The 19,816-nt window shown below is 48.8% G+C and overlaps 1 protein-coding gene across 5 annotated transcripts in view; it reads left to right on the top strand.

Moving 5' to 3' along the window:
• DIS3L2 (DIS3 like 3'-5' exoribonuclease 2) overlaps positions 1-19,816 on the top strand; it is a 285,589-nt gene that overhangs the window by 174,216 nt on the left and 91,557 nt on the right. For all 5 annotated transcript variants that reach the window (XM_053655254.1, XM_053655253.1, XM_053655255.1 and 2 more), the window contains one exon: positions 14,252-14,367. In XM_053655254.1, coding sequence (XP_053511229.1) covers positions 14,252-14,367 — 116 coding nt within the window. The remainder of the gene's footprint in view (positions 1-14,251; positions 14,368-19,816) is intronic.

Raw genomic sequence — 19,816 nt, forward strand, 5'->3', positions numbered from 1 at the left:
AATTCCCTTTCCTCGGCTATATGGGTATTTGGACGAGACAGCTTCTCAAATGTCTTCCAGTTCCAAAATACTTTGCGTACATGAAAAGCTAAAGGAACAAAGCTCCATTTATGCCTATTGTTGCAAAACACAACCTAGCTTTAAAGATATTAGCAGAAGCTGCCAAAAGTTGCATGTGCTACTACTGGTGCTTTTCCATAAAAGTGGAGTGTGACAACAGAGTGAGAAGAGGCATGGTCTGCATTTCAGGGGGAAAAATTAACCTCTCCCTGCCTCACATTTCCCATCTCTACAGTGGGGATAATAGTCCCATTCAAAATTGCCGGGACAATTAAATGAAATGATCCCTCGCACTTAGAACTGTGCCAGATAAAAATTAAGTGCTCAATGAAAATTAATATAAAAATGAAAGATTAAAATTGACGTGGTCATGCTGAAGTAATGTATTCAGTTGCTGTTCTGAAGTCAAGGTGGACACGGAATAGAGAGAATGCAGAGGCGACCCACTCATCTGTGATCACCTGGTTCTCGACAAAGGTGTCACTGCAGCGTAGTGAAGAAAAGGCATTTTTGTCAGTAAATGGTACAGGGTCAGGTGACTATCCCTGTGGAAAAACATGAACTTCGACTCGTACTTCACACCATATGTACGAGTCAGTGCCATGTGGCTCACAGATCTAAGTGTGACAAGGTAAAATGTTAACACTTCTGGAAGATAATCACAGAAGAGTAACCTCACAACCTTAGGATAGACAAAGATTAGTTAAGCAGGACACAAAAAAGCACTAACCTTAAAGGAAGAGAATGATGAATTAGAATGAAAAGGCAAGTCCCAGAGTAGGAGAAGATATTTGCAACATATCCATCAGAGGACATCCATTCTATTAGGCGTGTGTAGAGTTGAACAGGCACTTCCTGAGAGAAGACAGCCAGCGGTCAACACCGTGTGAGAGTGCTCAGTATCATTAGTCCACAGGGAAAGTGGAAATTCAAACTGCAAGGAGATACTGCTCTTCCCACCCAAATAGCTAATTTTTTTTTTAAGCCAACAGTATCAAAAATTGGTGGGCATGTGCAGCAATTAGAACTCTCACTGCTGTGTAGGAGTGAGTGCAGGTTGGTTCAACCACTTTGGAAAACCACTGTACGGTGCCTGATGGAGCTGAAGAGATTCCTACTCCACAACCCACCTTCAGCTACATACCCTACAGGAAGGAGTGCATGTGTACAAGAATGTTCATGGCAATGTTATTCATAATAGCAAGAAGCTAAAAACAAACCACTGTCCTCATAAAATGATACATTGTCTAATATTCTTACAATGGAATACTGTACACAGTACACAGTAAATTCAGAACACAACATGGATGAGGCTCAAAAATATGTTTAGCAAAAGGAACCGGGTGCACACACAGACACAGACTACATGCTGTGCGAGCCTGTTTGTGTGCCATGCACAGACACACAAAAAAAGCAGTTCTCTTCGACAGGTGTAAAGACTGAGTGGAGAGACTTCCACCAAGATGGAGGCATAGGTGGAGACACTGTGCTTTCTCACACAACCAAGTTTACAGACAACAAAATATTAGCAACAGAAAACACAGCCAGAACACAGAAAATTGAACTTTTCGGAAGTCTGATAACAACAAATTCTTCAGCCTGACCGGTAAGAGGGGCGAAGCCAGCAGCTGCTGGAGTAGGGTTGCAAAGGAAAACTCGGTCAGACAGACTCAGGCTCGCGGATCCCAGGCGTGGGGTTGCAATGGGCGGACCCAGGGAACAACTGGTGTACCCAGCGAGGGCGCAGGGCGGCGGGTTGACTGCCGTCGTGCATTCGTGTGCAGATAGACCAGTGAGGGAGTGGGTGGTAAGACGGGACGGAGCAGGCCCCAGCGGCAAAAGGCAGCAGAGGGGGCCATCATTTCCCCACTCTGACCCCACCTCCACATACAGCATCACAACCCAGCGACCTGGGCGGCCCCACCCTGGTGAACACCTAGGGCTCCTCATACTTAAGGGGCATGAGCAGACCAAAAATGGCTCAAGAAGATCTCAAAGCCCCAGAGTCCGTAACTCTAAGCGACCAAGAAATAGCCAAAGTTTCAGATGCACAGTTCAAAACACTGGTGATCAGGATGTTCACAGAACTGGTTGATTTTAGTCACAAATTAGAGGAACATATAAAGGCTAAACTAAGTGAAATAAAGGGAATTGCACAGGAAACCAATAGTGATGAAAAGGAAACTTGGACTCAAATCAAGGGAGTGAACCAGAAGGAAGAAAAAAATGGCCAAACAGGAAAATATGAAGAAACAAGAATTCAAAAAAATGAGGAGAGTCTTAGGAACCTCCAGGACATCTTTAAACGCTCCAACATCCGAATTATAGGGGTACCAGAAGGGGGAAAGGAACAGCCACCAGTGGAAAACTTATTTGAACAAATAAAAAAGGAGAATTTCCCCAATCTGGCAAAGGCAATAGACTTCCAGGAAACCCAGGAAGCTCAGAGAGCCCCAAAGAAGTTGGACCCAAGGAGGAACACACCAAGGCACATCATCATTACATTAGCCAAGATTCAAATGAAGGAGAGAATCCTAGAAGCAGCAAGAGATAAGGGGACAGTCACCTACAGAGGAGTTCCCATCAGACTGTCAGTGGATTTCTCAAAAGAGACCTTACAGGCAAGAAGGGGCTGGAAAGAGGTATTCCAAGTCATGAAATCCAAAGATGTACATCCAAGATTACTCTATCCAGCAAAGATTTTATTTAGAATGGAAGGGCAGAGAAAGTACTTCTCAGATAAGATCAAATTCAAGGAGTTCATCATCATCAAGCCCATATTATATGAAATGTTAAAGGGACTTATCTAAGAAAAAGAAGATAAAAAAGATGAACAGTGAAAGGACAACAAACTCACAGTTATTAACAACCACACCTAAAACAAAAGCAAACTAAGAGGACAGCTAGATCAGGAGTGAACCATAGAAATGAAGATCTCAAGGAGGGTTAGCAACAGGAGGGTGGGAGGAGGAGAAGGGGGGAGAGGGTACAGAAAATAAGTAGCATAGACGATAAGTAGAAAATAGATAGGGGGAGGGCAAGAATAGTATGGGAAATATAGAATCCAAAGAACTTGAGACACATGGTCATAAACTAAAGGGGGGGAATGGTAGGGGTGGGGGGTGTGCAGGGTGGAGGGGAATGAAGGGGGGAATAGAACAACTGTAATGGCATAATCAATAAAATTAAAATTTAAAAAATAAAAAAATAAAGATAAAATATTTTAAAAATTAAAAAAAAAGACTGAGTGGAAGACATGGGAGAAACTTCTGGATTTCTGATTTTGTTCTGTTTCTTGAACTGGGGGGTGGTTACCTAAGTGTATTCGTGTTGTAAAAATTCACTGAGCTGTATGCTTAAGATTTGTATACTCTTTGCATTTTATGTCTCAATAAAAAGGTTATTTTAAAAAGTGAAGGAGCACAGAAAAAGTGGAAACAACCCAAATGTCTATCAGCTGATGAAAAACAGTTTAATAATCGTGGTATAGCCACACAGTGAGTATTGTTCAACCGCTAGACAAGTGGAGTGCTGAGGCCTGCTGCAGCGTGGGTGAAGCTGGAAAACGTGGTGCAACCGAGAGAAGACACGTTGTGTCTGGTTCCTTTTCCATGAAGTAGCCAGAAGAGGCACATTTGTAGAGACAGAAGGTAGATGAGTGGTTGCCTAGGGCTGGGAGGGTGGGTGAAAACAGACAGCGGGTTCTTTTAGGGGTGTTGAAATCCTCCAAAGTGGATGGTGGTGATGGTTGCACAACTCAGTATACACAAAAAGCTATTGAACTGAACACTTTAAATCAGTGAATCATATGGCATGTGAATGAAATAGAAATAGAGCTGCCGCGGAACAAAAACCTGAGGGATGCTGGTAACCGCGGAGAGATTGCAGCCCCTTAGGGAACGGCTGCACCGCACAGCCCTGTGGCCTGCGAGCTAACAGCGCTGGTGCTGGGGTCCGGCCGTGTTCCAGTCCTGGCTCCGCCGCCTACTCCGTGTGACACTGGGGGGAACAGCGCTCTCAGTTCTCTGAGCCGAGTGTCTTCATCTGTAAAGCATGAATATTAATAGTATCTCCCCACAGAACTTTTGTGAAGATGATTTATTTAATCAAGAAATATGTGAGTATCTTTCATGTGCCAGGTCAAATCAGTGATAATTGTTGTTATAATTAGCCAGGAGCTTCTGCATACGAAAAGTCTTCACTCCCTTTTAGTGACAGCGACAAGTAAACATGAGAGTGAGTTCTGAGCACAGGACAACTTTGCCCTGCTGTGCCTCATCGACACCTATCACAGGATCCAAAAGAAATGTTCCTATCAGTGACCCTGAGTTATTGATATTGAATTATATTCTGCTGTTAAGAAAAGGAAGTACATAATACATTTATAGAGGATTTTCATCGGGAAGTATTTAAGGGTTGGTATTCAGTGACCTAGAAAGTTTGGCAATTGATAATACTTTATATGAAAACTGAGTATTCAGTGACCTAGAAAGTTTGGCAATTGATAATACTTTATATGAAAACTGAGTTTATTGAAAAACTGGAAAGCTGAGTTACGGCTGTAGTCAATATATGGATAGTTCAAAAATAGAAAGTAACCTTTGGTTACAGGAGTACGTGACAAGGTTTTTATTTTAGCGAATGTTTATTGTCCTCATAAAGGAGTCACTTTTGGTCATGTTGAAAATCATACTGTGTTCTACTTAGTTGTCTTACATAGGTGTTCTGCAAGGTAAATGTATGACCCTTTTTCAGTGTTCCATCGATAGCCGGCAGTTGTTGAGGAAGCGGCAATTACAAATTAGTCAAGTACCTGACACTCAGGAGCAGGTCCCATAAAGTGGCGGTTAAGAGATTAGCCTCAGGAGCCAGACTTTGATGCAAGGGATCCATTCTCTTCTGATTCCAGCCTCTCATGTGTAGAGTGATAATCTCTTAGCAAGGGAGGGATCCAATGAGTACAGAATGCCCTGAAATCACACAGCCACCGTGGGGAGAGGTTGGGTGGAGGTGGAAGTGGGTATGGGGATGAATTGTGATGGAAAAAATGAAAAATAAATAAATAAAATTTTAAAGTCGATTAAAAATCAGACAGCCAGTACGCTGTTGTTGTGGGACAGCCAGTGTGGCGGATTCATGTCGGAAGCATGCACACATTATGGATGTCGTTTTATGTTAACCCTGGGGAAGCCTTGGAGAGTCAGAAAAAGTTGCTTCTTCATGCAAGGAGATTAATTAATGAAACTCACTAGGTCTAAAAAGAGTTAATCGGGTATGGCGAAAAAGTAAGAGGAACCCACAAAGGCTTCTCCAGAATAAGAAAAATTAATAAGCGATTTTATCACCAGGATATAAACCTTTTAAAAAGCTTTTGCCCCAGAATTCAAGATGAGTTTGAATTTGCTTTAATTGGACTAAGCAGTTGTTGATAATAGTTATCAGTATCTAAATACACACAGGTGCTTATATTTCCTCAAAACTTGTTGAAAATTATTAATATATTGCTTCAATTTGACTATTTATAGACTTGTAATTATGTTTTGTTAATACAGGAAGTTTTTTTTAAAAATAGAAAAATTGCTCTGACCAGTGTGTGGTTCAGTGGATTGAGTGCCAGCTGAGAACCAAAGGGTCACTGGTTCGATTCCCAGCCAGGGTACGTGCCTGGGTTGCAGGCCAGGTCCCCAGTTGGGGGCGTGTGAGAGGCAGCCACACATCAGTGTTTTTCTCCTTCTCTTTCTCCCTCCCTACCCCTCTCTAAAAATAAATAAATGAAATCCTTTAAAAAATAAAAATAGAAAAAGTCCACAAATGAGTGTGAAAATAGTCTGAAATTCAGTTTTCCAGCCTACATCTTTAATAAACTGGTCTCCCGGGATCATACAAGCCTGTTTGTGCCCCACAGACATGGGAAAGAACTTGTTCCTCATGCTAACCACACACACTTAACCTACACAGCGATGACAAAAGCCACAGGCTGCCACAAACTGGAGTCACGTTTCTGGCATGAAACTGTTTCCTCTTCAGAAGGGGTGTGCCAGGTTCCTGCCACTTCCATCACTGAGCCCGCCCAGAGGGGACTTGCCTGGTTGTTGGTGAGCTGCCACCCGCTCCGCCGCCTCCTGCCGAGACCAGACTTTTCAGGGTGTGGTGGGGAATCAGGTGGAGCGGCTGGCAGGGAGGGGCACACAGCATTTTGTTGGTGTGTTTTTATTTTTAAAAAAAGCTATAAAACAACCCATTTATGATAGAAAATTTAGAATTTACATAGAAGTGGAAAGAAAAATTTATAATCCTACCACTCAGACATTTTCAAGCCAGGTTTGCATTTTTTGTTTTATACTTTTTATCATTACTGCTTTTCCAGCCTTCGAGAGCTGGAAACATTACAAGTGCGTACAATGCAGAAAGGTGCAGTCCCCGCATCCTCAGTGTCCAGGGAGCATCACTGGGGACATTCTCAGTCTGTTCTTCTTGAGCAGTGACCCTCTCCTGCCTCTGTTGCCTTGTCTTTCTTTTAATCCGTGCAGCTAGTTTTACTGAACTGGAGTTTACCTTTTTAAGCTCTTCCTTCCTTGGCTGCATTTAGCCCTTGCAAAGATTCTTTTTCTTAATTGTTGGATGGGGAATTTTGAACATGCATAAAAGTAGAGAGACTAGTATAATAAGAGCCCCTGTTCCTCTCACCCAGCCCCGGGACCCTGCAACCATGGCCAGTCCCCCTGCCCTTCACACCCACCCCCTGTCTCCCAGCCCTTATTACTTGGATCTTCGAACTTCCTAACTACTTTTTAAGGGTCCTTCTTGGCCCCTCTGACTTCACTCTCCTTTGGAAATGAGAAAGGACCAAATGCCCGCCCTCTTCCTCATAAGCCTGTGCTCAGCTGTCTGTCCCCGGTCAGCGGGTGACCCGGGCTCTCCCCAGTCCCTTCTGAAAGGCCCAGAAGTCCTCCGACGATGCAGGGTGTGCCAGCCTCACCCTGCAGGGACGCAGGGTGTGCAGCCCCTCATTCTCTTTCCTGCTAATGAAGGAGGCCAGTGCTCGAGTCATCTGGACGGGGGAGTTGAACTGACTGCCTGGGCGTTCCTCTTCCGTGCCGCTCATATAAATTTGAACTTAGATTCTGAGAGTTAGATTGAACATGACAAAAATCGCTGTGTGGGCGGTTCCATTGAGTACTTGCAGATTGATAGAGCCTTTTGTAATAATGAAGGAAAGGGGTTCTCTAAGCTGCTTATGTAGTTCCAGAAGGTGAGCTCACTAGTTAAGGAATTCACAGCTCAAGGCCCTCATCAACCCTTTGCTGGATGGCAGAAAGGAAATGTGTAAAGGACAACCCACAGGCTCTTCAAATCCCGGCTTTCAGAAGGACCCGAGAAACTCTGGAACAGCCCCCTCCTTGTATATGGGCACCTAGCATCGCATTCAGGTGCATTTGTCCCAGAGGGATTTTTTGCTCTGACTCCTTATAAGTTTACGAAGCATCCTCCAACCACCACCCTGGCCTAGCTGGGGGGTCCTGCCATGGCTTTCTGTGCCCATGTCAGCTTCACACGTGACCGCGTAACCAAGCTCCGTGCAGCGCCGGAAGACGTCGGAGTCTGGGTTGTCCCTCTCACCGCTCGGCCCACTCGGTGTTTCCACCCAAGTCAGGGAATTGGCTCACCCGAGTGAAAAGGTGGGGTTTGTCGTGCGGCCCCCAGGGGATCCAAGCCCAGTCGTTTCTCAGCTGTGGGTCTGTCTCTCAAATTCAGTGGGACCAGACTAAGGCTGGGTGTGCCGCCCTCAGCGAGGCCCTCACTGCTGGGGATGTGGGGACAGCACAAAGTCCTTTTCTCTCCGTCCTCGCCACGGGGTTGCCCCTTCTGAGCTTCCTGAGCAGTTTGCTGTCTCCTGGAGGCTCGCCTTGTTGAGAGGACCGGCCTGCGGGACGCACATCCAGTGTCCGCCGCGCCTGTCTGTGTGTCTGCCCGGGCTTCGCCCCTTCGCATCATCCGCCTCCATTCGCCAAGTGCACTCCTTCCCTGCAGGACCCAGTTCCTTCGTTTGCCCGTCCGTGCCATTGCTGCGAGGTCGCGGTCCTCTCCAGCTCACAGTTTCAGTTCAGTCGGGCCTTAGACTCTGTTAGCGGAACCGTGATATGCAGAGTGCAGGAGGTGGCGGCGTGAGAAAGTGAACACGGCGTGTGCAGTTCACGTCACTTCGCTGCTTAAACCTCTCCAGCGGGTCGCCGTCACACTGGAAAGGACATCTGAATGCTTCACCCTGCCCCAGCAGGGTGCCCCAGGGCCCTCCCACTCTCAGTTCTCCCCTTCTTTCCATTTCTTGGGTGCACCAGGCTTGCCACCACCTTCGGCCCTTTGGTCTGGTCTTCTCCTGCCAGGGACGCTCTCCCTCGGGCCACATGTGACAGGCTCCTTTTAGGTGGACATCTCAGTCTCACCTCAGAGAAACCTGCCTGAACGAAACCTGAGGTGGACCCCGGCCTTCTCACTACCGCCCCCGTTTTAACTTCCTTAGAGTCCTTCTTACTGTCTTGAGTCATCTTATCACTCCCTTGGATGCTCACTGTCTTTCTCTCCCCACTAGGGTGTGAGCTCCATAAGGAAAGGGACCTTGTCGGTCCTGTTGGCTTGTATGTCCCTTGTGCCTAGAAAAGTGCCTGCCGCATAGTAGGGCTCACAGAGTTTGAAGATGTTGCGGATTACGAGGTGACTCAGAGCCAAGCCACGTGGGCACTGAGCCTGAGGGAGAGGAGGTCCAGGGGCCACGTGCCACCTGTCTGGACGTTCGGGGCGGCACTTCCCCCAGAGCAGCGCCCCACCCTGCTGGCAGAGGTTTGCCCCTCCCTCATTTCTCTTCACCACTCAGCTGCCCTCCGAGGAGAGGGGCTTGTTCTGGGCAGCCCCGTGAGGCCAAACCGCACCAACTAGTGGGAATTCTGGGAAGACGTATTTTGGCTTTAAGGGGGGAAACGTTTTATTGTCGTTGCTCTCTGAGGACTGGGCAGACTCCGCTGGGAAGCAGTGAGTTCAAGGTCACCTGAGGTATGCAAGAATAGGTTGGACACCCTCTGAGAAGACCAGGTGTGGGGAGGACTGCAGGCTTACACTGTGGGGTGGCGGGGAGATTGGCATTTTGGAAAGAGTACTGTCTTCGGTGTGGAGAGTGGGCTTGCGAAATGGCAGGGAGGCCACGAGGAGGTTGTTAGATCTTCCTTCAGCGAGATGGCGGTGGCCCTGGCCAGGGTGGGGGTGGTGGGCGGAGGAGAGATGGGCGACTCGGGAGGTGTCGGGGGGTGGAGTGCGGAGTGCTTGAAGGGTGCAGGCAGACGCAGGGCCAGCTTCTTCCAGGTGCAGGCAGTGGTCAGTTAGTGGAGGCAGTTCTTCCTCATGAACAGAGAACCCAGGAGGAGAAAGGCTCTGCTGGGTGGGGGGCCTTCTGGGGGTGAGTGTGAGGTGCCCGTGGGACAGCTGCTGGGCCGTTCCAGCAGACCAGTGTGCGTGGCGGCCTGGAGCTCTGCGGTGTCTGCGCTGGTGGCCCAGCAGGAGGAGACTGCAGCACGGGGACGAAGCCTGGACCCCTGGGAGTGGGTGAGGCGGTCCGGGGGGGAGCAGAGTGGGAAGAGAAGGCAGCCTGGGGCTGGACCTGGGGGCTCGTCCACATGGAAGGGATAAGGAGGGGATGAGGAGCTCGAGGAGGGGCAGCCACAGAGTTGGACAGCCCAAGCAAGGCCATTGCCAGACAGGGGTTTCGACCAGGGAGAAAGCACCAGGTCTCAGACACCCTATGGGGTCAGGCCAAGTTGGGCCCAAAAAGATGTGAATTTAGTGACACAAAGGCCATTAGTGACCTAGACAAGTGCAGTTATTTTCCGCCGATGAAACACCTACCAGCACCATTCCCCTACATTCTGGGTCAAAAGGAGTGTCCCGTAGGGTCAAGAAGAGCCTCTGTCACCACTGCCCAGTCTCAGCAGTGGGGAAAGGGGAGATCAGGTGACCCAGGTCTGGAAGGCCCTCGTCTCACTCCTGGCAAAGTAGGGAAGCCTGATATTCCCACCTCTATTAGGACAGTCACCCTGCCACCAGCTAAGGATAACCATAAGCTAGAAACTTAGAAAGATGTTGGTGCATCTCAAGGACTTAGAATTAAATAGAACTAAAGGTGATGGCTTAGTGGTTGCTCTAGAATCAGGCCCTGCTACAAGTGGCCAAGGAGATCGCAGTGGGAACCAAAGAGGCTCTGCGGGGTCGGGTATGTGGCCGTGGACAAGGCTAGGGAAGGTCCCTCGTGGAACTTCTGGTTGCATGGTGAGAATGTGGCATTTGTTGAGTCATAAGAGGTAGGGAGGCATTTCTAGCTGTGGCCCACTGAGACGAAAAATGGGGTTGTGGCATGTCCTAGAGTTAAGGTGACAGTGGCGGGGTGAGGATTGGTAATAAAAGGAGCAAAGGCTCCGAACCCCACCTGGTTCTGACTCTGGGGTTCATTGCTTACCAGTCAGGTAAACTTGGACAAGTGACTTGGAACCTCTCTGAGCCTCAGATGGTTCATCTGTGAACTGTGGTTTACATGGCTATTGACAAAGCCATGTGGGGGGGGTGCTGGCGCAAAGGAGACATTCAGTAAATGGTCACTGTTGTTGTCCACACTTCCATTTTTGTGGTCATCACCGTCAGCATCGCACCTAACACGGAGAGTATTAAACATTTCACACATTCTCGTGGAAGTAAACACAAATGCAGCCCAGCTTGCTCCCATGCAGAGAGGCTTTGTAGCCTTCCTGTTTCAGAGCACTAGTAGCATCATATTGTCACCACGTTGGTGTATCTGCCAATCCCACTGGACTGGACACTCCTTTAACAGAGGGACCACCTCTTATGGAGGTCCGTGCTGAAATAAACCAGGGCCCTGTGTCTGTGCCTTGTGGGTCTGGCTATGGAGGTGCTTTCTCCACACCAGAGCTCATCAGAAGTAGAGCAGGAGCTTCTCCCCGGTGAGGCTTATGTCAGGAGCTGGACAGGGACCCTGCTGGGGAGTGGCCCAATTGGCAGAGAGGCTGGTGTGGAATTGGTTCTCAGGCCCCTGCTTTGGGTTCTGTTAGTGTTTTCATTAGATGCAGCCCCTCTGATGTCCTCTCACATTCCTACCACGGAGTGTTTGTGCCCCTGAGGGTTACAGGGCCTGTGCTCAGGCAGCCGGAGCGGCTGGCCCTGGGGTTCCCCTCCTTCTGCATCCACAGCTCTTCAGGACTCACAGGACTCGCCTTAGCCCTGGAAGTAAAGATGTTTTAATGTAATAAAAAAATTTTTTATGTTTTTATATGGGGCACAGTATTTTTTAGAACATCAAATTATAACCCTTTAGATTTATGTTTTCTCTTTCATAGAAGAAAAACTACAGTACAACTACTTCAAGAGTTCTGCAAGTTCACATTATGTAAATATATGTAATAAAATATTTACTTAGGGTTTCCATAAAAAAGGTCCAAAGGAGAGAATAAGAGAGCTTCTCTTTGCTGGTTTTAGAGGCTCTGCTGGGAATTCTGAGTGAAATTTAAGCCTCTCAAATATGTTTTGATTGGCTTCCTTCATGTTTTATCTCCTGTAATGAACCCTTTGTCAGTTTGTCAATTTTGACCAAGGACAGAAAGTTCATGTGTAGTAACAACACACAGACTGAATTTAAAGTTATGGTTCATATCATGATGTAATAATCCTCTCTCTTTTCCTTTAGTCAATATTTACCTGTTAGGCCAATATATTATCATTCTGACTTCAAAAGAAGATACTTTATTTTACCTTCTTCGAGTGTTGGTTTTTAATACTTGTTATGTCAGACCTGGAAGCTGAGCCGTCTGAGACTCTTGGCCACACTCTCCTGGGGCGAGTTCCTCGAGCACCGCAGGGCAGGGCCCTCCACTCCCGCGACCCTGCAGCACGGCAGTGGGGCTCTTGGAGCGAGGCAGCTGAACTCTGAGCCTCACTGCTTCCTCCCGGCTTTCCAGACAGCCCTTCTCCCCTTTTCCTGGGGAAGGAGGGATAGGTCTCTCAGACGTTGTCCCAGAGCAGCCAGGACCTTTTAGATGGACTCAGGTTTTCCCTTAACATACTAATGGTACAGGCTGGGTGGAAAACCCGGGGAACGCCCTGTTAGAGGTGGTCTTGGAGTGTGAGACACATGCAGAATGGGGAATCTTTGATCTTTTCCTCCCCGGACCCCCTTATTGTAACCGCCCCATGTTTAGACGTTTTTCCATTTTAAAAACTGAGGGAAGACTCATCCCCCAGTAAAGAAGGAATAGGAGGACAATAAAGTAGCTATAAGATTTGCAGATTAAGTGTGTGATACCTTTGCACTGATTATCCTGGTAATGAGAGGAAGGAATGGTGGTGTGTTAGCAAACTCTTCTGAGTCAACTCGGGTGTCAGGTTTCTTTCAGCAGGTCCACATACCCAAAAGGAATTGATCCACCATGAACGGCCAAGTCCACAGGTGGGCTAGTTGCAAGGCAGCCAGATCCCAAGGTTTCAGTGAGGTCATCGTGACTTCCCTTCTGTCCCTTAGACCTATTGTTTCCTGTAGCAGCATGATTCTGGGGCAGAGACGTTTCCGTGGCAGTTCTAACAGTGGTCCTTACTGTCTCCGGGGTCCTGAGAGAGAGTGCGCCTCTCCTCGAAGTCCATACCAGTCCCTGAAAACAGACTCGGAGTAGACCCACTTGAGTCAGGTGCCTATGCCTTGGCCGGTCGCTACGAATAGGGGTGGGGTGCAGTGGAAGTGCACCGAGTGTGCACTTGAATTTAATCAGATGCACCTTTGTGCTCGTGTCGTCCATGTGCTCTGTCTGCCACGATGCTCTCTTCAAACCACACACTTATTTCACTCGTGCTTTTTTATATTCTGTCTATTTTGTGCATTTTCGTACATATTTTTGTGTGTATAATTAAATATACATATTTGGTAGATGATTTGGTTGTTCAAGAGTAGATCTTACATTTATAACCTCATTGGCTCCCAGCCAAGCTTTCGGTGCAGTTCCCTTGGCCCACAGCATCTGCCCATCTCTGGTGGGGTGACAGGGAAGGCAGGGCATGTTGAAAACCGGCTCCGCTGGCAAAGGACAGGGCCGTTCTAAGAGGCAGAGCAAGCAGGGTCTTTGGCTAGAAGGGAAAAGGCAACAGCCACTTTGTTCGCTCAGCAGGTGTTATTGAGGGCCTACTATGTATGTGTCAGGCATTCTTCTAGGCACTGGGCCAACAACAGTGAACTTGACACAGAAGGCCCTGCCTTTCTGGAGTTTACACTGTAGGGAGAGAGACAGACATTGGAGTACTAACCCAGTGCAGATGTGCCGTGATGTCTGGCAGTGATGAGACCTGTGAAGGAAAGGCCGAGGCGAGCATCTTCAGTTGCAGAGCAGGGGCTTTCCCAGCGCAGGTGGAGGAAACAGAGGGCAGAGGGGTCCTCTTGTTCTGGGGTTCTCTTTCCATTGGCTCGGTAGACAGATCCTGCTGAGATTACCCCAAGGATAAGAAAGAGCAGAAGCCAAGCCAGCATGTGAACTGGATGAGGTCGTAAGGATGGAAGAAGGTTTGCCGGGACAGCTGTGTACAGAGCACAGGGATGGCGAGGTCGTCGGGCTGGCATGGTGGACTGGGGGAGACCATGCGGGGACGCGCATAGCAGGCTAAGGAGTGACATCACCAGATTTATGCCTAAGGAGGTGACCAGCAACAGTATGGAAAGCTGGACCAGTGGGGACTGCTTCAAGGCAGGAGGGCCACTTGTGGGGCTGAATGAAGGCTGTGGCCCAACGGCCAGGACGAGTGGAGCCTGCAGAGGCAGAGTCTGCGGGGTTTGGGGTTAACTTGCCTCTAGTGACGTGAAAGGTTTCATTCGTCATCCAGCACGAGTCTTCCTTTGCAAGTCTGCCGATGTTTGCTCAAGGACAAGAAGCCTTTAGAAATGGGAACCATTCGTGAAAAAGGCTAATGTTTGTTGGGGATAAAAATCTCACCAGGTAGCAACAGTGAAGTCATGGGGGTAGGGGGAGTGCCCCACGAGGCTGCAAGGGGCCACCTGTGGCCTCTGAGAGTGACATGCGTCTGTGGGAAGAGTGCAAGGAAGGGAAGGAGCACCGCTGTCTTCCAGACCAGGCTGATGGACCTTCTTGTGCCTTTACAGACAACATCTTCGAGGTGGGAGTACATATCGCCGACGTCAGTTACTTTGTTCCCGAGGGCTCCGAACTGGATAAAGTGGCTGCACAGCGAGCAACAAGTGTCTACTTGGTTCAGAAGGTAAAATTCAGTCTCCAGTATCTTGGATTGAACATGTGCTTCTACTTAGTCTTCTTCTGCCTCTATTTTGTTTGTTTATTTCTCTCTCTTTTTAAAGATTTTATTTATTTTTTGAGAGAGGGACAGGGAGAGAAAGAGAGGGAGAGAAACAGTGCTGTGCAGCATCCATGCGCCATATGTCAGTTGGTTGCCTCTCGTGCGTCCCCCAACTGGGGGACCTGGCCCCAAACCCAGGCTTGTGCCCTGACTAGGAACTGAACTGGTGACCTTCTGGCTCTCTGGTGGGGGTTCAGTCCTCTCTGAGCTACACAAGCCAGGTCTGTTTATTTCTCTTTAAACAAAAAATTCCTGAGGAACAGCAACTCTGTCTGAACATCTTTTCTCACATCCAGTAAGGTCTTTGAAAAAGAAAAAGAAAAAGAAAAAAAAAAAAAAAAAAAAAAGGTTTTCCCTGGAAAAATGCTTGCCCTCCATTGTCACTTGTTTTCCCATCAGGCCCTTATGTGTTCACGAGGAACCGAACTGAAGAGTCACCAAAGCTAGACACAGGTACTCACCTCCGGCCTTCACACCGGCCCCGCCACATGAGGGGCTCAGGCAGGGAGTCAGCTTCAGAAAGAAATGAGGGAATATAACTGCTTGTAACGATTGTTCCAAAGCAGGGCTCAGCCAGTTCAGAGCACAGCAGCCACTGTTTTTATCAGGTTTTACTGTAACACAGCCAGGCCCGTTCACTTACGTAATGCCTATGGAACGGTCATACTTCCATAGGAGAATGAATGAAAGGCTCACTACTGGTCTTTCAAGAAGTTTTGACCCCTGTTCTGAAGGGCGGGGCTCATCTGCTCCTGACCTGCCTTTTACAAGACCACCTGCAGTCTCAGAGACGGAAAAGCGAAGGCTCTTCCTTCCAGTCCTGATCCTGCCTCTCCTAGTACGGCTCCGACTCCGCAGAGTCGGAGCCGTACTAGGCTCCGTACAGAGACCTCCTGTAACAAGTGTTCATGGGCACCACGATCTTCCAGGCACTGCCCTGGGCCCTGGGGACAGTGATGAATAAAAGGCCACACCTGGGTTATTTCTAGCCCCTCACTGGAGCTCATGGTGTCTTTCCCCTCCTTTGACACTGTTTACCTGCTTATTTGGATCATCTTATGTCTTTGGCTATATCACAACGTTCAGGTCTCACTTAGCTTTGGTGCATATAACTAGCTTGAACCTTCCCTCTGCCCATGTCCTCAGGACATGACTTCTGGTGTTTGTTCTTCGAATGGATTAAGGTGGGAGGTATATCCCACCACCCACCCCCTGACCAGTATGTGGGAGTTGAGAACCTTTTACCTGGCCCTGTCTCTCAGGGGCAAGAACCCAGGCCAGGTGCCAGACCTGCTCTATTCTGGGAACTTCACGCGTCACCACCTAGGGAGAGGATCCAGCTGCCCGGTCTCCCTCCACTGCCTCAGCTGCCGGCAGCTCTCTCCCAGCACACCTGTGTGCCACAGGACTGGTGGGAGGAGAAGCCAGGCTCCGAGCACCGCCCTCAGGAGCAGCACGTCCTGGTAGGCCCTTGCGCTTCCCACCCCCACCTCTCTAACTCCTGGGGAAATTCACTGTGCTGCCTGCCCTCGATAGGAGTGCTTAGAGGGGTTCCACACTAAAGGTTTGGGAACACCACCAACATAGCGGGTCTGAAGAGGCCTAGAAAGCCGCTGACCTTTTCAAGCCTACACATCTTGGCACAAGCATTGAGACACGTCTGTAGGACAGCATTCCCCTTCTCTTCATTACTGCTGACCTCTCTTCACTGACATCTCTTCAAAGCAAGGGCTTGAGAAATGTGTGCCCCTGGCCACCTGAACCTCCACTTCCTGCTGTTCCCCAGAACGAGCTGGCCCTTTTGGGGACATGCTGTCCAGACCCAGGCAGGGCAGGCCACCAGAGGTCCAAGTGCTGCACACCCTGGAGATGCCCCACCCCAGGGTCCTGGGAACCCGACTGCGTGCGCTTACTGTGCCCATCCCTGGTCATAGGGAAGATGAGTGGGATTCTGGCCGTGCACACTGTGGCAGGGGGTCTCTTGAAGAGCCAGCATTCTCCTGGTTCTGTTTGTGTCATAGCTGGAGATCAGAAAGCTGTCACTGACTACATGTCCTCCTGATGGCCCCGTGTCGCCTCCATACCCACCCGCTCCCCAGCACACCTTTGTCCAGAACGTACCATATGCCAGGTACTCAGATACAGAGACAGAGGAAGGGCACCCACATCCCAAATGCGTAGTCGGCCTGCAGCCCCAGGCTTGTCAGACCGCCCGCCTACCATAGTGAGCAGTCAGCCGTCTGTGTTCACGGTTCCGAACCCTTTTATTCGACCCAGGGCAGATCGAAAACACGTGGAAAGGACAGCACGCTATTGCTGACGTGCGTCCTGTAGTCAGCCCTGTGAGGGCTGTGTCCGTACTCCACACGTGCGGGCCTTTTTTCTTTTTATTGCCTAACAACGCAGTGCCGTTCACATTGTGTTAGGTGTTACAAGTAATCTAGAGATGATTTAAAGAATGTGTGTAGGCTCTATGCTGGTACTACACACACCAGTTTATAAAAGGGACCTGAGCATCTTTGGATTTCAGTATCGGCAGGTGTGCCCTGAAACCAGTCCCCTGATACCCAGGGACAACTGGACTTCCTTTTCAAGTCTGAAACCAAGGCTTTCCGTGGGTAGGGACACCAGCCATGTCAGGGGTTTCCTAGCCTCTCTGTCCTTGGGTAGCCCACTTGTGCCAGGACTTCTGCAGCTTCAACACAGCTGCCAGGGAGCGCTCCCATCTGCTCCCACAGACCGAGACCTCCTGCAGCGGTGCTCAGCCGCTCAGCCGGCCCTGGCAGCCTGCATGACGTGGGGAAGGTGGACTCCAGGCAAACCTCTGCCGGTCCGATGAACCTGAGGTCAGTTGACCTTTGAGCTCCCCAGCCACGTGCTAGCAATGCATGGACTCATTTACTGTAACCTCAGATTGGAGACATTTCTCATCCACATCCCTGCCTGAAGATGCGGGGCCTTTTAGGGAAGGGAGCTGACTCCAAAATCACTCCTATCCACAAAAACTGTGATGTGTAGATACAATGTTATATCTAGAAGAAGTATGAAGTTATGATGGGAAGAGAAATAGAAGTAGCAATCTCTTTAAAGACCACATAAAGTAAATAAATGAGAAATGTTCTCACCACATAAAAAGTTTAACTCTGCTCTTCAGATTCAAATATTTAAGAATTTTAGTTACAATTAGAGGTTCTTCTTCTAAGCAGGTATCTTTCTCTTATCTAGCTGCTGCGGTCTCCTTTTGTAACCAGGAATTATGTTTCAGAATCAGAAAATGATACAACAAAATTGGGTTGAGTAACTAAGTATATTTTATTTTCTGTTCTCCTTACTTTGGTTTCCTGATTGTCACAGTTCTAGAATTTCTCACTGGGACTCTGTTCCCAAACCCTGAAAGGAGGAATGGCCAGTGCCTCTGAGTGGCCGTGGCCCCTGTGCCCGAGGCACTGCCCCCAGCTTGGCGGGAGCCCTCGAGCCGGCCACAACCTTGGACAGCAGCAGCTGTGCCTGCGGATTCCTTGGAACCATGGCTCTGACCTTTCTTCCTACTCATTTTTGTTTCCTCAAGGACTGTGTCCAGGAACTTTTCTGCTGTTTTCACTTTCCCTTGACTGTAAAGGTCTTCTTAAAAGCTGGAGGAGCTGCTTCCTTCTTCTGCAGACCCGCTGCTCTCTGACTTGGCAGCACCCTCACCTAGCCTTGTCCATGGGGAAGGGGTGCGGGTGGTGGGGATGGAGGCAGGGTGCTGGCTATGTTCTCCTCCGAGGGGAGGTGGCACAGATCTCTTTCATTCCGTGCTGCTGACCTGTGAGTGACTGGTGTCAGAATTGTGATCGAAGCTGGACTCCGACTTCTCCCCCGGACGGTGGCAGTGTGCAGCACACCGGCCGGTGCCGGACGCCAGCTTGCTGCTGCCTCCCGAATGGAGTCCTCTCTGTCGAGACTTCAGTCACAGAAGCGAGTACTTGGTAATTCTTGCTAACGATAGGGTGTATCAGGAGGAAAGGCCAACTTAAGTACTGTCCATCTAAATCCCTTGAAAAAAAAGCACCTTTTTTGACAAAAGGTGGATATCAGTTAGAATAGGGAGCAACCGCCCACCCTATCCCAGGCCTGTCACTCTCTGAGTGGCATGACAGCTAATGCCTTCCAGCTGTCTTCTCAGAGGGTCAAATACAATGTCACTGTAAAATGTAAAGTAATTTTTTAAATAAGTGAATTGGGCTTTAAAAGTAAAAGAAAACCTAAACAGTTGAAACCTAAACCAAAAATGTCTGCCGGTTGGCCCAAGCAGTTGTGTTATTTTAGGTGTGAAACAGCTCAAATGAAAGTTCGCCCATAAATCTCTACGATATTTTATTGGTACTACTTTATAATAGAGATCAAAGATCGGGATTGGAAGCCTGTCTTCATGTGGAGTCCAAAGAGTTTTAAGATGTTTCTTTCTGACCCCAGCAGGTTGTCAGAGTGTTGATGTTTTGTTAATGTCAAACTGTGTAACAAAGAGTTGATCGAATTTGGAATTCATAGAAGTGTTGATATGAAAAAGAAGACTCTTTAAACAGAGATGTTGGCTGGCAAGTGAATTATCTCTGTCCTTTAAGTTATTTGCGCATGTGAGTGCGGAGCTAGCTGAGTGCACCTTATTGTTAAAACCTCGAAGTCCTCAGAGAAAAGGAGAAAACACCCCAGGTTCTCAGGCTCAGGGAGCCAGTGGGCACCCTGGGGGTGGGGGAGCTTTGGGAGCCGGCAGTGACCTGAGCCAAGAAGGGCAGAGAGGCCCCTCCCAGAACGGGCGGGTTGTTGAGGGCTGGCCCCCTTGAGCTACTGTAGCCCCCAAGTCGCTGCTAGTCCCTCCTGCTCCTCCTTGCCTGGACGATTGGTTCTTTTCCTCTGTGGCCCTTCCTGTTGGTCACAGGGCTGTCCTGGCTAACCCGTTGCTGAACTTGGCCCGCCAGCCCGCTGTGGCTTTAGCAGATGTTCCTGCTCGCTGAGGCTAATATAAGATTCTATAGTCTTGTTGGTACCCCCACCCACTGCCTTGGGCAGTGGAGTATTTACCTAAGTATCAGTTTCTCTCAGCTTGCAGAAGCCCTGGTCCAGAATGCTTAGAAAGTTGCGTCCCATCACCAGTGGCCCTTCTTATTCATGACAAGCTTTCACACTCTGCCCGGACCTAACTTTCATCCTGACTCTGAAACATGCTTAAGACGCTCTTAGCACTCTTTGAGCCCCTTTCCTTTTCTGTTGCCTGAGGTGCTACTAGTCTTTATCCAGTTAGTATTTGTAAGTACCAGCTGTGTGCCAGGAGTATCAAGACAACAGAGATGCCGATCCTTGCTCTGGGGGAGTC

The sequence above is a fragment of the Artibeus jamaicensis genome, unplaced genomic scaffold, assembly GCF_021234435.1.
Source record: "Artibeus jamaicensis isolate MK-2021 breed Jamaican fruit bat unplaced genomic scaffold, CSHL_Jam_final contig_944, whole genome shotgun sequence".
NCBI classification, from domain to species: domain Eukaryota; kingdom Metazoa; phylum Chordata; class Mammalia; order Chiroptera; family Phyllostomidae; genus Artibeus; species Artibeus jamaicensis.